At 42.6% G+C, this 14,124-nt stretch overlaps 2 protein-coding genes across 7 annotated transcripts; both read right to left on the bottom strand.

Moving 5' to 3' along the window:
- Positions 1-1,153: 1,153 nt before the first annotated feature.
- LOC108145514 (calcium and integrin-binding family member 2) lies at positions 1,154-4,602 on the bottom strand. 2 transcript variants are annotated; one of them, XM_017270986.2, is made up of 5 exons: positions 4,122-4,576; positions 4,009-4,043; positions 3,123-3,265; positions 2,887-3,009; positions 1,154-1,469 (listed from the first exon to the last, which is right to left on the bottom strand). In XM_017270986.2, exons 1-5 carry the CDS (start codon positions 4,365-4,367, stop codon positions 1,252-1,254), a joined length of 765 nt encoding a protein of 254 aa, XP_017126475.2. In that variant the 5' UTR covers positions 4,368-4,576; the 3' UTR covers positions 1,154-1,251. The 2 variants fall into 2 exon arrangements, with proteins under 2 accessions (XP_017126475.2, XP_041565794.1); XM_041709860.1 differs by lacking the exons at positions 1,154-1,469; positions 2,887-3,009 and having other exon boundaries at positions 3,215-3,948; positions 4,122-4,602.
- A 733-nt stretch (positions 4,603-5,335) lies between these two features.
- On the bottom strand, positions 5,336-14,081 carry LOC108145513 (inositol-pentakisphosphate 2-kinase). Of its 5 annotated transcripts, XM_017270983.2 has the most exons (11): positions 13,919-14,081; positions 12,747-13,429; positions 11,711-11,863; positions 10,847-10,947; positions 9,160-9,426; positions 9,033-9,091; positions 7,890-8,036; positions 7,263-7,320; positions 6,301-6,816; positions 5,587-5,822; positions 5,336-5,518 (listed from the first exon to the last, which is right to left on the bottom strand). In XM_017270983.2, the coding sequence occupies exons 2-11, from the start codon at positions 13,105-13,107 to the stop codon at positions 5,362-5,364; spliced, it is 2,055 nt and encodes a 684-aa protein (XP_017126472.1). In that variant the 5' UTR covers positions 13,108-13,429; positions 13,919-14,081; the 3' UTR covers positions 5,336-5,361. The 5 variants fall into 5 exon arrangements, 4 of the variants coding, with proteins under 4 accessions (XP_017126472.1, XP_041565792.1, XP_041565793.1 ...); XM_041709858.1 differs by lacking the exons at positions 5,336-5,518; positions 6,301-6,816; positions 7,263-7,320 and having other exon boundaries at positions 5,640-5,822; XM_041709859.1 differs by lacking the exons at positions 5,336-5,518; positions 5,587-5,822; positions 7,263-7,320 and having other exon boundaries at positions 6,656-6,816.
- Positions 14,082-14,124: the final 43 nt, after the last annotated feature.

Genomic DNA, 14,124 nt, shown 5'->3' with positions numbered 1-14,124 from the left:
ACAGTGTGCACATACACAGCCACAGCCACAGCCACGTTGATAAGAGTCTGGTTTATGAGAGTGTGTGGCCTGGGGGCAGGACGATTTCCATTGGCCGTGACACCAGTCCTGGCCCAGTCCGTCTGATTGGGGTCAATAAGGGGCAGGACAGCATGAGGGCAGGCCGGCATTCGACCGACTGGATGCATGGGCTTATAAATTTTATAATGCTGCCTGACATTTGACATGCACATTGTCACGACAATTGGCCCGTGGAGCATGCAGTTGGACCCGTAACCAGAACCCGAGTCCGGATTCCAAACCCTAAACCTACAGCCCGAGGCTCCAGCCGGGGAGCAAACTTAATCACACTGATGGCACTTTTATGCTATCTGTTCGGGTATGTATATTCGATGCAAAAGCGCACATAAACAATTTAATAAAACGGGGTCAGCACTGAGAAAAACTAGTCGTTTTAAATTTATTAAGGTTTCTAAGGTAGTTATTATTAATACTGGACATGCAAAAATATATATAGGTAACAGTATGTTTTACAATTCCAACCAACCATGCTAACAGTTGATCAGACTTTAAAGATATCAATTTTTTTGTCCTATTAAAATCTATAACATTTCTAGAAGATTGTGCTACATTTTTAATTTTATCCGAGATACAGCTTAAAAAGTTGTACGCTCATTGCTTTCATTGTCACTTGAACCTTTAAACGGATTTTTTTTCTTGAAACTGTGTTTTTAAAGTCGGTAATCAAGATGTGTTGCGAACTACTCAACCGATCTTAATGAAACTTTTCACAGGTCTTTGAGATATAATTTACAATTAAAAAAATAAAAACGTCGAGAAATTTTTACCAAAACTAGTATTTTTGTAAAAATGTTTGTCAAAAATACAATTTTCACTTTTTTTCCCTTGTCCAATACCTAGTTTATGGTCGTAACTATTTCTTACTTCTGATGACCCTGCAAAAAGTTCTGCTGTCAATGCGGAGAGACCTTGTTTCCAAGTTTTAAATATATATTATTTTAAATATCACAAAATCTTTAGTAAATACGTATATTTAAAATAAATAAGGTTGAATAACAAAAATATACTGAAAAGAGACGTTTTTCGTAAGAGGAAACCCATGTAACCCCTTAAGTAAGCATAAAATACTCCATTTATCCATTACAATTTTATTGCTTGAAGATGTCACCAATGAAAAAACGTATAATTTGGTGAAATTTTCTCACTGTGCCATTTGGGCGAACGACAATTTTATATTCTGATGTGGAAGGTGGAGAGGAAGTCGGGCGCCCGGAGTATAACGTGCTCGAACTCCAAAATTGATAACTTGCCATCACCATCGACGTCGGCCTCCTCGATTACCTTGTCGGCAATCTGCTGGTGCTCCTCCGGACTCAGCTCGTTCTTGGTCATTGTTGTCAGGCAGGACATGAGGTCGGCATGCCCGATGAAGCCGTCCTGATCGAAATCTGCAAAGTTATGCCAGACATAAGTACACACAAGTGCCAAGTGGGTGGTTTGGTGGGTTGTTCGGTTAGGGGAATGGCGATGGCTTACAAAACTTGACATTTTCTTGCACAAAAGTCAAGTGATGTGTGCCAAACTGAGTTTGCCTAGCAACCTGCCACGTTTGAGTCCTTCTGGCGCTCAGGTAATCGCCTGCTGCACGTTTCAATTTGTGTCAATCTAATAATGCACATTGAAATAAAGTGTACCTGCCTCTCCACCGCTTGACTTTTGGGAACTACATAGTTAAGCAAAAATTTCAGCTGCACTCGACCTGAGAGATACTTTGCATCCCATATTGATCGCAGTCCCCACATTCTATGGACTTCGGCCCATTAATTTTGAGTGCCAAGTGCACAATCAATTTGCACGAAAACTTTTGCCCCATTTATGGTGGCATTTTTCGGATTCTAATTTAAATTTCAATTAAAATGCTTATTAGAATTTATGGCTGCCCTTGAACTTAGGTCCTGCAACAGCCGTGCACAAGCAACAATAGTCGCCTGGAACGGCGCCACAAACTGCCGAGCCGCGAGTCACGAGTTGTATGCCACACTTGGAGGCCAGGGCCATGTGCCACACAGATCCCTTTCACCCCAAAACAGGACAAAAAGGACCAGCACACACTCACGCACCGAGAGCAACTACACCAAAAGACAATAAACGCGGGCTGTGGAAATGCATAAACAAAGGCTCAAAATGCTGGCCAGCAGCTGGAGCTGTGAGTGTAGATGGAGCTGGAGCTTTAGATGGTCTGCCCCTCGACACCAGTGATGGCAGCCATGCAACCAGGATAGTTCCGTACTTTCCACCTTTTCTGCACACATTGAGAACGATGTTTTTTCTGTTTTAGTTGAACTTTTGGCAGACAACAATTGAGAATTGGCAGGGATTGTTCTAAATTGTATTTTGAAATTGTAACTCTATATTTATGTTTCTCAGATAAAGGCAATATTTGCGTTAAGCGCTTTAGGAATTAAAGCTATGGATTTATTCTCTCTCTTTAGAGCTTAGCAAGGCAAAAACTGTACGAAAGTATCTAGTTGTTAAAGGTTTAAGGTTTAGAATACGCATTGCTTTAAAAAATAAACCCATTGTGAAAAGGTAATATAAAACGGAGATGAAATTTAAATTTAAAAGCTGTACAACTAATTGGCTTTGTAACTTTCTTGGAATGAATGTACATTTCTTAAAATGAATTTTACCTATTCATTTCTTGCAGCAAAAAGCGAATTATAAAACTGAGTAACAGCTTACAAGTATTTAATATCCTCAAACTAAGTCTTCTTTTGCAGGGCACTTTTTTCACAGTTCACTAAAATATTGTCTTTTCCCATCACTGGCTGCAGCCAGTTGAAAATGGGAGGAGCGCTTACTTACCATAAATTTTGAAAGCGTAGAAAACTTTAATGTCCCTCGGCGCCTGCTCGCTAAAAACGGAGAGGGCGTCCAGAAAGTCCTCGAAGGATAAATTGCCCTGGCCATCGCGTGAGAAGGCCTCGCCTGTGAAAACGGAAAATTGCTATAGTCTTTTCGGGGTAGGGTCGCTATTTGGCTTTGCTTTGCTTTGCTTATGCAGGCATTTGGCGGCCTGGTCCTTTGTTACGAATACGCACATATTCGCCGGCGAAAGGGATTCTCACGCAACTCGGGCATCTTCTCAATGCACTCGCAGGGAACCTTAACACTCGAGGCCTGACCTTCGGTCATTTGGCGAGGCACCAAATCCGGCCGCAGCTCACGAAATCGTTTATGCACGCTGTAAAGTATAGGACAACAAAGATGGGGAATAATCTTCGGGGACCGAAGTTGGCAATACCCTTGAATAGTGACTTTCGACTAACTAAAAAGTATTAAAATGCTGGCAACTGCTACACTTTCCTTAATAGGAAACTTCTGTTAAAATAATTGAGTTGGAGGTATTCGAATAACTTTCAGAAACGTTATTTTAAATGTAAAGACTACTTATTTCATTATTTCCTTCATTTAAAGTTTAATCTACATTCAATTTTTACTATTAATTTCAAACGATCGATCAATGCACAAAACTATTTGTCTTGGCGTCTTTTCTTAATGCAACAGTTCAGTATATTCTTAGTTGAATAGAGCTGTGATCTCAGGTTAAACTACTCTATTGGCTAATTCTACTTTAAATAAAATTATTATTACTTAATGCAGATTTAAAAGAGATCGATCAATAAACTCAACTATCTGACTTGGCGATGCTGTCTGAGTGGATACTGCCCCAAAATGGTAATCTCCTGTGAAAGGGTATAGAAAGTGATGCGATGGCGGGTTCAAAGGGCGGAGCCATGAAAGGCTTTGTGTTTCTGAGTGTCTGTCTGCTGTGGGCTGTCGTGTGGGAATTTTCCTCTGCTTCCTGCTTTTTGTTGCCGCCGAGTGCCAAACAAAAGGATGCTGCGAACAATGGCAGCCGGTGCTCTGTCGCCGCCATATGAAATGGAGTAGTTTTGGCTTATTACGGACATACAAATGGCCTACCGCAGGATCTCCTTGCGCGTGAAGAACGTACAATCCTTTCCGAAATGTGGAGCAGCGACATTGCATTAAACCGAATTAGTTGGGTGGTTCTGATCAACTGATTGATTGCTCACCTGGTAGTCGTCCAGTTCCTGCTCCGTAAATGTCACAACTTTGTTGCCCATCGTTTGGTTTTCACTTGCGTAGCTGCCAGCCAACCTGGTTAGTCCCGAGCGTGAATAGCAACTGACAACGTAGCCGAGTGAGCCCGGGTGTCCCAGCACCAACTCCCATGGCCATAACTTTGCATAGCTCCACAGTTCCGCGGCTGCGGACACATCCTGCGGCGCCTGGCCAGCGTATGGCGCCCGCATTCGCATGGAAATTAATTAAGGAGTGTTCAGGCGCGCCACTCCCCCATCTGTCCACCTGCCCCACAACTATACCCACACCCTCACATCGTGGCTGTCACAGGACTGCGCCGTGTATCCTGTGGCTTGTTCGCCGCTGCTGCCTTTTTCGCTGTCAAGCTGTGGCAAAAACCGTTTTTAGAGGTGCGCCTCAACAAAGTAACTACAGAAATATGGAAAAACTAAGCCAAGTCTATCTACCGAATAAAGGGTACCTAATAATCAAATTAGGCGAATATCTAATGGCAAAATAAAAAAATTCTCATAGCTCGGAAAATCGAAGGAACAATTTACTAATCCAAATTTTTTATACAATATAGATTTTTTCTGTAAGTTGTATAATTAAGTACTAATTTGTCAATGTCATGTTAAGATTCTAGTTCGTAATCTGCCAGAGAAAGTTTGCAAGAAGTAAAATTTTTTGGAAACGTAAATGCGCTTTCTTAATGCACTGTTAATTTTTCAAACAATTTATTTTTCCTTGAGTTAATATTTTCTTAATACAAAAGTTTTAACATACAAAATTAGAATTCGTACCAAATTTCTTTTATTGACAAATCCTGCCGCCTTGTTTATAAAGCAGACAAAATACATGATTAACATTTGCTTCCTTACAACAAGTTTTGCTAGTTACCAAGTTAAAATCCTTCCAAAAACAGTAAGACCTCGGATTAGCTTCGCTCCCGGCCAATTAGGCAGATTTAAACCAGGAACATGGCTCAGTCGTAGTCAGAATGTCTGACACTCTGAGCGCTTAATAGTCTAACATTCCGCCTTTCACTTACAACCACTCAAACAATCTCAACATACCCTTGTCCCCAATAAAAGGGCATGAAAAAGAACTGCAAAGGCAGCAGCAGAAAAAAAGAGCAACCTAATTTATATTGAGGAGAAAACTGTAGCACAGTTTTGTGAGCTCGACAGTCGATGCGTGTGGCTTTTAGTTGGGCGTAAAGTTTATTAATTAATTTAATGCTCGACGGCACTTTTCAATTTCACGTGTCTGCGCTATGAATTTATGAAAGTGACTGTCGGGCTTCGGGTCCAGATCGAGCACAGTGAGCTTGGTTAGAAAGTGATGACCCAGCAGGGAGACGCACCACGGCTGCAGTGGAGATGCGCTGGAAAGGATTGGGGATTGGATTAGCACCGGAGCAGCGGGTGGCGGCATTGTGTGGCCATTACTTACCACTGCCCAGCCGGGCAATCGGTTTCACAATCGATTTCGATTTCCTGAAACGTCAACATAATCGAGCAGTCCAGAGCCGTTGCCCCCAGCATGTAAGCCTGCTCTTCATCCGGCTCGAACTCCGCCTCCTTGCGCTCCTTCCGCTCCTCAATGGAGGTCAGCAGGCCCCGGAGCGAGTTGTAAGTGGGCTGGCAGTGACCGGCGTACCCGGAATGCCACATGAAGTCAAAGTGGCTCTGCAATTGCCAAGAAATGTTACTCGCACAGCACAAAGCCACTTGGCCGCCATCCATTGGCCATTTAGCCGCCTCTTCGAATAAACTTTCAACTCCCTGACCACCTGAGCACTCGCAGAAAAAACAGGGAACTAGCTAGGGGTACTAAACTTTCGGATACTCTAGCAAAATCTTTGGCATAAGTTATTTGATAAAATATAAACTAATTGTTGAAAAATAATTAAATTGGTTTTCTTAATAAAGTTAAAAAAGGATATTAACAAGCAAAATCGGCAATCGAATTTAAGTCCCCATTATCTAATGTATGTTCCCAACTTTAAGAGGTAAACAATGCGCTGTTTCAGACTTAAATTACTTGCTGCAAGGGCATAAAAACCCACTCGAACTATCTGCAATTGCCAAGGTTCTCTTAGGGCAGGAGAAATAAACAAATCCTGCCTGACAACGGAGTGGGCGGTAGTTTGATTGGTTGGCTTACCTTTACCAGCAATTGCAAATTTAAAATTTTTTGCAGCACACAATTGTTTGGTAAGCGAAATATTTCCGCTTTGTTGATTTGTGCTTGAGTTTGATTCGCAGGCTCACCCTCACCCTCATTCTCATTCCGAATTCGGCTTTCATTTTGAATCTCATTCCGACTCGTACTAGGAGTTGCCAGTGTTTCCGTTTCCGGTTTTTTTTCCGTCCGACTTGCCGTTGCCAGTTGGCTTCTCAATGTTGCTCCTGCGACCGTTGTTTCCATTCTGGCCATTTTTGTGTACCTTTGGGTCGTGGCTGTTGCAGCAGCTGTTCTTGTCCGTGTCGACGATTGACCAGCAGTGACAACAGGGGCGGCTGCCCTGCCTCCACACTGCAGGACAACATTAGCGGCGCCAATTCCAGCAGCTCCGGCTTTTGTCTCCGTCGCCGCAATTGAAACGCGGCTCTTATTCAGCTGCTGCTGCTCCTGTTTCTGGTCTTGATTGGGGCTCTCTGGCCGGTTGGATTCCGGGTCCTGCACAGAGGAAAATCAAAAGAACATAATCCCCTTATTGTCATCTCTATGATTTCAATTTATTTTTAAGAAGTTAGCAATGCGAATGTGTTTAAAAATATTTAAGTAGAGTCTTGGTTTTTGAGTTAGGAAGGAAGTTATATTTAAAATTAGTAGGGACTTTAAGTTACTTTCAAAGATATTTTATTACCACAAAATAAATATATATATAAGGTTCTAGAGGAATCTATCATTAGTACGGAATTAAATCAAAATAAACTACATGTGTAAATAGTTTCATATTTGTTTCATAATCTTTGTTAGGAAAAATTCAAAAGAATGATTTGATTAAGGCTATTAAGTATATGTTTTAAAAATAAGCATAACATTTTTTTCAATATTTACTAATGAGAAATTGGTGAGAAATTTACTTAAACCCTAACTTACATTCTTTCAGTGTAGCTCACCTCGTATTCCCTGAGCAAGCAGGCCACCAGCAAATGTTTTATAAGCACCATAATTTCACTGGAGAATTTCAGAGATTTTATGGCCATGGCGATGGCGTTGGCATTGGTTGAATTTTGTTTGTTAGCGTTTTCAATGCGCATTCCCATTTGGTGTGGTCGTTGTCAACGTTGTGCCAAAAGGTGTTGAAGCGACACAGCCACCGAAAAACACAGCCAAGTGGTTGAGGGTGGTGATGGTGAGGGGTTGAGAAAAAGATGAAAGCCAGGTGAATTGGGATCGGGACAGAGAGGATGCTGCCAGGAAAATGGCCACGTTGGCATTTGGCAACCGAGAATTTGTGTTTGGCTGTTGCTTCTTGCATTATTTATTGAATATTTGCGTCTTGCCCGAATTGTTTGAGAGTTTTCCTCCTGCCCCAGATATGTCAGACAAGCAATAACTCGAAGAGAAAATAGTTAAAAACAATGAGAATGATTTATAACTAAATCAAACCCAAATTCTGCATCCCCTCTGTCAATTTTTAGAATCACAGAATTACATCTTCATCCTGCGTGATACTGACTTACATGCATTTCCCCTTTTTTATACCACCAAATCGTATTTATTTAAAAGTCAGCCCCACTTACCCGGGAAAGACAAGCGAGTGCAATTCATCGAAGGAAATCGAATTCGCGTGATCGCCATAAATTAAATTGCCGTTCTGGAATACACGTAAATTATTTTGCGGGCAGGCGAGAAGTGCATCCAAGGCATCGACCATACGACTGGGTGCACTAAAAGCAGAAAAAAGAACCGATGAAACTACATCAGACAACATGTCTCTTTTACAGTGCAGTTTATAATAATAAGGCCTTTTTCTACAATAACAAATTTACCACGTTTCATCTTTAAGGCAACTCGAATTAATCAAAATGGTCTAGTTCTAATTCTTTTAGTAAATTTTATCATAGAATAAAAAATAATTTTTAAACCAAATCACAAAATCTTTTAACATTTTACATTTTTACGAAACTAATTAAAAAAAAGTGATATATAAATTTACTTCAAGCCTACGACATCAATTAAAGATTTTATGTAATGCAAATTTCTATTTAAAAATTAAAATTGCAAGCTAACTTAAAAATACATCAAAAAAGAAAAAATTAACATCTGCTTGGGCCATATAATTCAGTAACATAATACAAAAAATATTCTACTTTTGTCACGTGCTGTATTTATGAATATTACTATTAAAACTGATGTATATCCAAATGGGTTGCGTGAAAGATGTTGGCCTCGAAACAAAAGCAACAGAATTGGCAACAATTTTCGAATGGCAGCGGGCAAGGAGCAGGAGCCATAAAAAGCGGGGTCAGGGCCAAGGGAGGATGCGGAGCAGGCGGTAAACCGGAATGAAAGCGCAAGCAAATTGAATTTTGTGCACGGATGCACGCATGACTTGAAACAGCGGGCCGCAAATAAACGAATGAGTGGGGCGAGGACTGGAGCTGCAGGACTGGGATTGCAATTGAAGTGGACCGGGGGCCGTCGGGAGCATTCAGGCTCCTGTCGTACAATAAAGCAAAAGAACACCGAGACCTGGGGCGAAAAAAAACCCGACACAGAAGCAAAAGGAGTGGCAAACAGTAACCGAAAGTGTTGGAATTATGAAGCACGACAGGACACGCAAATGGAGCAGATTGAAATTTATGACTCGATGTTCGTGCCAAAAGGAGCGACGGTCCGGTGCCTGTTCATTGTTCGGCCAGGTCCGGAGTTCGATGACATACCCGGAGAATAGATCCAGCGGACAGTAGTGGCCCAGACGTTTGATTTTCCCATTGTGCAGCTGTCGAAGGGAGTGAATGAAAAACACTAAAACGACCTTCGTTATCGGCCCTCGCCCACCTCACTCACCTTCAGTAGTTGCATGCTGCAAAAGCGACACCAGCACTTGTCCCGATGCCCGAGCTCCTCCTTTACGTCCCTCTTCTCTTGATTTCGGGGCTCCTCCTTTGGCTCCTCCTTTCGCTTTGTCTCTGCTCCTGCCGGTATTAAATCAAATAAATCGTTGACATCACTTGCCAACTGGAGCCAGCCTTGTTTGGGTTTTATTTCGATGGCATATGTATCGCCCAGACGACGGACACCACTCCTCGTTCCATCTCCTGTTGTGCCCTTTGCCTGCAAAATTATATCGTTTCGCTTATTTGCCCTTATTTCGTCCCGGATCCCTGATCCCGATCCCCGACCCCATCACCATCCCCATTGCCATCCCGGGTAAATGGAGTGGAGTAAAAGGAAGGTGCCGGCATGTCCTGCCATGAAATATTATGCCTGCCGTGTACCGCGAACTTTTGCCCCGGCGTTGATGCCATTTTGACTTGAAAATGCAGCGACGGGAGTGCGGCACGGAAAAAAACCATCATGAATAAGGCCACTATGGTTGGGGATTGGGCTCCACGGACAGGTTATCGCTGCTCCTGCTCCTGTTGCTGCTGCTGCTGCTGTTGTGACATAAAACAAAAGTTGCTGCGCTGATTGTATGATGAGTTATGGAGCCAAAGACCGTCGCAGTTCTGCTCTCCATTCGCGCTTCCCAACTTGAAATTGAAAATTAACATTTAAAGCCGCAATTAAATGGATTTTTTTTTGAGCTCTCACCTTTTTCCTTAGTTTTTCCGGCCGCAATTCGCTCTTGCGCTGGCACACAATATGGCGTTAGTTATGGTCTCGTTGTACCATATACATACATATGCACATACATATGTACCGCTTTCAATGGCCCTTTTTTCTGCCCCTGCTACACTAGTTGTTTGTTTCCTTTGCTAGCAATTTTATTTTGGTCAATGCTTTGGCACCAAAGCCATAAATTCAATATGTACCCGCCGACCACGGCGAACAAATAGCCAAAAAGTGCAAAAAAAAAAGTAAAAGCGGCGGTGGGCAACTGATCGAACCGGGTAGTACCCTGAAGTCCTTTCAGGGGAATCCCCCGCCTCACATTTGCCCCAGGCTAGCTAAGCTACCCGATGGCTGTCCGATTTAGAGGACGCAGGGCATATAATAAAAGTTGCAGCTATGGCGGCACTTTCAAAGCAATTTCGGCATCTTTTATAACCGCACAAGCCCAAACCGAACGAAACGAAACGAATCGAAATGACCAGTGGTTATTGGACATTGGACATTGGTGGGACAAGGTTGCGAGTAACACCAACAAAGTGTTTACACTGTTGCCCACTTTAATTCAAAACAAAGAACCGTTGATTTATGGGCCTTGGCTGGCCGGGCTTTAGCTCCGAATTTGGATGTCGAGGGGGCGGGTGGTTCTTTCGTGGGTTGGTTGGTCAGCCGGATGCCTCGGCACAAAGGCAAACTAAACCGCAGCAGGAGCAGCAAGAGCAGCAACATCGGCGGCAGCTTCAGCTAACGTGTTCAGCACATATGGCCAAAAATGCCAATATTGTCCTTGTACAAAATACACAATTTATTTGGTCAGCGGCAGCACGACTTCGGCCAAAAACAGCAGCCTCAGCATTCAGTCCAATCCAAGAGCAGGAGCAGGAACTGGAGCGGGAGCGGGAGCAGGTGACGACCAACTCACCTGTAAATTGGCAAGTAAAACATCGAACGTGGCAGGCAATTGGGTCACATCTGGCAGCAGCAGACCGAATGGCCCCACAAATTCCTTATCCAGACGCGAAACTGCAACGGGTAGAAAACATATGGAATGAGAATCGGGATGAAGGGATGAATGGGGGGCTGTGGCCCAATGAATGTAAAGTGCAAGCGCCAGCATCCGGCGATTATTGATATATAGACGCCGCTGGGTTAGACTGCGAAGGTGAATGATAAATCGCTGGCCAGTTCTGCAGCGTGCAGCCTGTTGCTGGCTGCCGGGCATAAGCCCGATTTTGATATATGGCCACGACCATGGCGTCCGCCACTAATCAGTCCCATGTGGACGGACTGCTGCTGCTGCTGCCCTGGAAACAGAAACTCACACAGAAACTAAAACTGAACTGAAAGAATCTTCCCTATCGAAAACGTCAGTGGTAGGAACTGACCTGGGACGATGGAGCACTAAAACGCTCGTTTATGATTGATTGCAGTGGCTCTGAAAGGCAAAAGCAAAAAGTCGGTTGCAGCCAAACCTGATGAAATACAAAATTTGCTTCCACAAACTGGCACAATGAAGGTCCGCTTAGATGGCGGTAAAAACCACTTATTGGTGAATAGATTTTCAGTTTACACAGGGAAATAGTGCTATTTTGCATCAAGAAACTCTAAAAACTGTGACTTGCATTAAATAGGTCATATGCATAGCAATCAATCAATTTCATCATTAAAACAAACTCTTCAATGGAAAATCAACACCTGACTTTGCACACCATTTGGTCTACAAGCACTTAAAACCCAAAATGTTATTACTAAATTAAGTTGGCTATTTTTTGCGCAGTGCACTTACTCGGTCTTTGAGCGCGTATGTGCTCGCTTATCCACAATCTATCGTCTTCCTTTGGTATGGCAACAATATCCGCTCCGCAGACAAACTCATTTCCTAATAGACGGCGCATTATCCCGATATAAGCCATAAAATCCGGCATTGTCAAGTCGCCATCTGGAGATGGAGGATGGTCCAGCAGCAGCAGCAGCAGCAGCAGCAGCACAGGGCAACATAGAGAGAGAAATGTGGATAAATGAAATAAACACATTTGATGCAATGGCCAAAAGATGCACAGAGATAGAGAGATTCCCAAAGGCAGCTGGAAGTGAAAAGGGCAAAGGGCAAAGGGCAAAGGGAGAAGGAAGTGGGCGGTGGGTAGTCGTGGGTCGAAATCCAGCCAAGCGGGCAATAACCAAAGCACAATACTCAAATTGGCTGGGAGTTGAGAGCTGTGAGATGGAGCAGCAGCTTGTCTGGGTGTTTGAAGTTGCACGCAACCATTTCCTGTCCAACAAAAAATGGCAAATGTACGGCAGACCAGCTAACAATAACAGGCGGTACCCAGCACTTGCAAAAAAGTCGGACTAAGTGTTAAGTAATCGTAATTTTTAAGCCCGAGTTTTGAATAAAAAAGCCTTATGGCTCTGCTTATTCTTAAGTTAAACTGTTAAATAAATATTTATTAAAACAAAAGCATTATATAATTAAGCAATTTCAGATCACTTCACTGTTAAGAAATCTAAAACTATATATATAGTTTCTCTAACTCTTTAATTCTTTCTGCTAATAACAACTATCATATGTAGTTCAGGCAGTTTAATTTAATACTGGATTGTGAATTAAATATGCAAATTACCTATATAACACCTAGTACAAATTTAAGACATAACCATTACGACAAATATATTTTTTATAAATTCAACTACAACTTCATGGTAAATTTAGCTGATCAAGGAAGGACAAGACTAGTAAATGCTATCTGGAAAATGCATTTTTTTTTAATTCTTACAGTATTTTGTGTTCTAAGGTATACATTTTTCATTGTGCACATACGAACCTTTTTCAGCCCCGACTCCAGCGGATGGGTTGCCCTGCCCTTCCGGCCCAGCGACCTCATCCTGCTCATCCTGTTCATCCTGCTCATGCCGCTCCTCCTGCCGCCGTCCGCTGGATATCATTTTTGGCAAACGTAAAACTTTTTTAAATTGCGGCAAGGCGAGCACCAAATTTGCATTACCCTCCGCCCGATAGATCAACTCAATTTGGCGCAGTTCCATCGCCGCGGGCAGATCCAGCAGGGCGTGCAGATTCTTGGCCGGCCGATGTGGCTGGAACTGAAACTGAAACCGAAACTGGGGCTTTAGCTTTAGTTTTTCCCCGACGCCGGGTGGAGCCTGGGGCGCTCGTGCAGCTGTCATGGCTTATGCGCGGGTGTTTTTGGTTCGTTGCCGTTGTCAAAATGCAACTGGCAACTGGCAACTGGCGCCCTCGGATTCCGCCTGACCTCTGACCCCTGCTCGGTCTGTGGGGCGCCAGTGTTGATGATTGCCGATTGTGGCTTGTTGTGGTCGACTTCTGCGGCTTTACTATTGTTATTGTTTCAGCCCCTGCTCCTGCTCGTATTGCTGCTCCATACTATTTGTCGTGTCGTGGCCACATTTATGTACATTTATTGACCGGCGATAAGATGCAGCAGCCAGGAAGTCGTCGTCGCCGGCTCACAAGTCAGGTCACTAGACGCTGAAACAGAGAGGAAGAGATGTTTTAAATGGTTTGGGGGCATTTTAAGAGGTACTATCTTTGGCAATATAAATTGTACACGTTATGCTTGCTATTAACATTTAAAAGCTGATATCGACATATCTTTTTGAAAAGTAGAATTTGTTTTATAACTATAACTATGTATTTTCTGAATTCTTTTGGTGTTATTGTAATTTCTGTGTTATGCCATTGGCATAATTTTAAATCATTTATAACACATACAAGTGAGTTTATTTTTGTTAAAGCCTTGTTTAGTCGTGTTCTAATTGAGGTTTACAGACTTGAGTCGGCTTAAAAATCAAAATATTCATAAGTGTTGTTTGGTGGTTTCCAATTCTAGGGATACGATGCCAAGATTGCTTTTAATCTTTTTTGAGATTATGTATTTGTATCTCTGCCTTCTTGATATATATTTTATAACATTATTTTTCTTGACCCAAAACAGCTGCCTCAAGTCACCATACATACCTTTATAATGAACTTTCGCGTTGAATTCAATCGCAATTTAATGAATAAACTGCCGGCATTTTAAGCGCAGATAACAAATTTGTGTTTTTTTGAACAGCTGATCAGCTGAGATCATTTCCAGTGTGTGCACACCACCAAAGGAAAAATTCCAGCCCCCTTACTTCTAGTATTTTTTTTCTTTTTGCCAGTGTGACCTTTTGTTGCCA

This window comes from Drosophila elegans, unplaced genomic scaffold, assembly GCF_018152505.1.
Source record: "Drosophila elegans isolate 14027-0461.03 unplaced genomic scaffold, ASM1815250v1 contig_520, whole genome shotgun sequence".
NCBI lineage: Eukaryota > Metazoa > Arthropoda > Insecta > Diptera > Drosophilidae > Drosophila > Drosophila elegans.
Note: the sequence above shows the minus strand (reverse complement) of the source record. Positions and strands in the feature narration are given on the sequence as shown.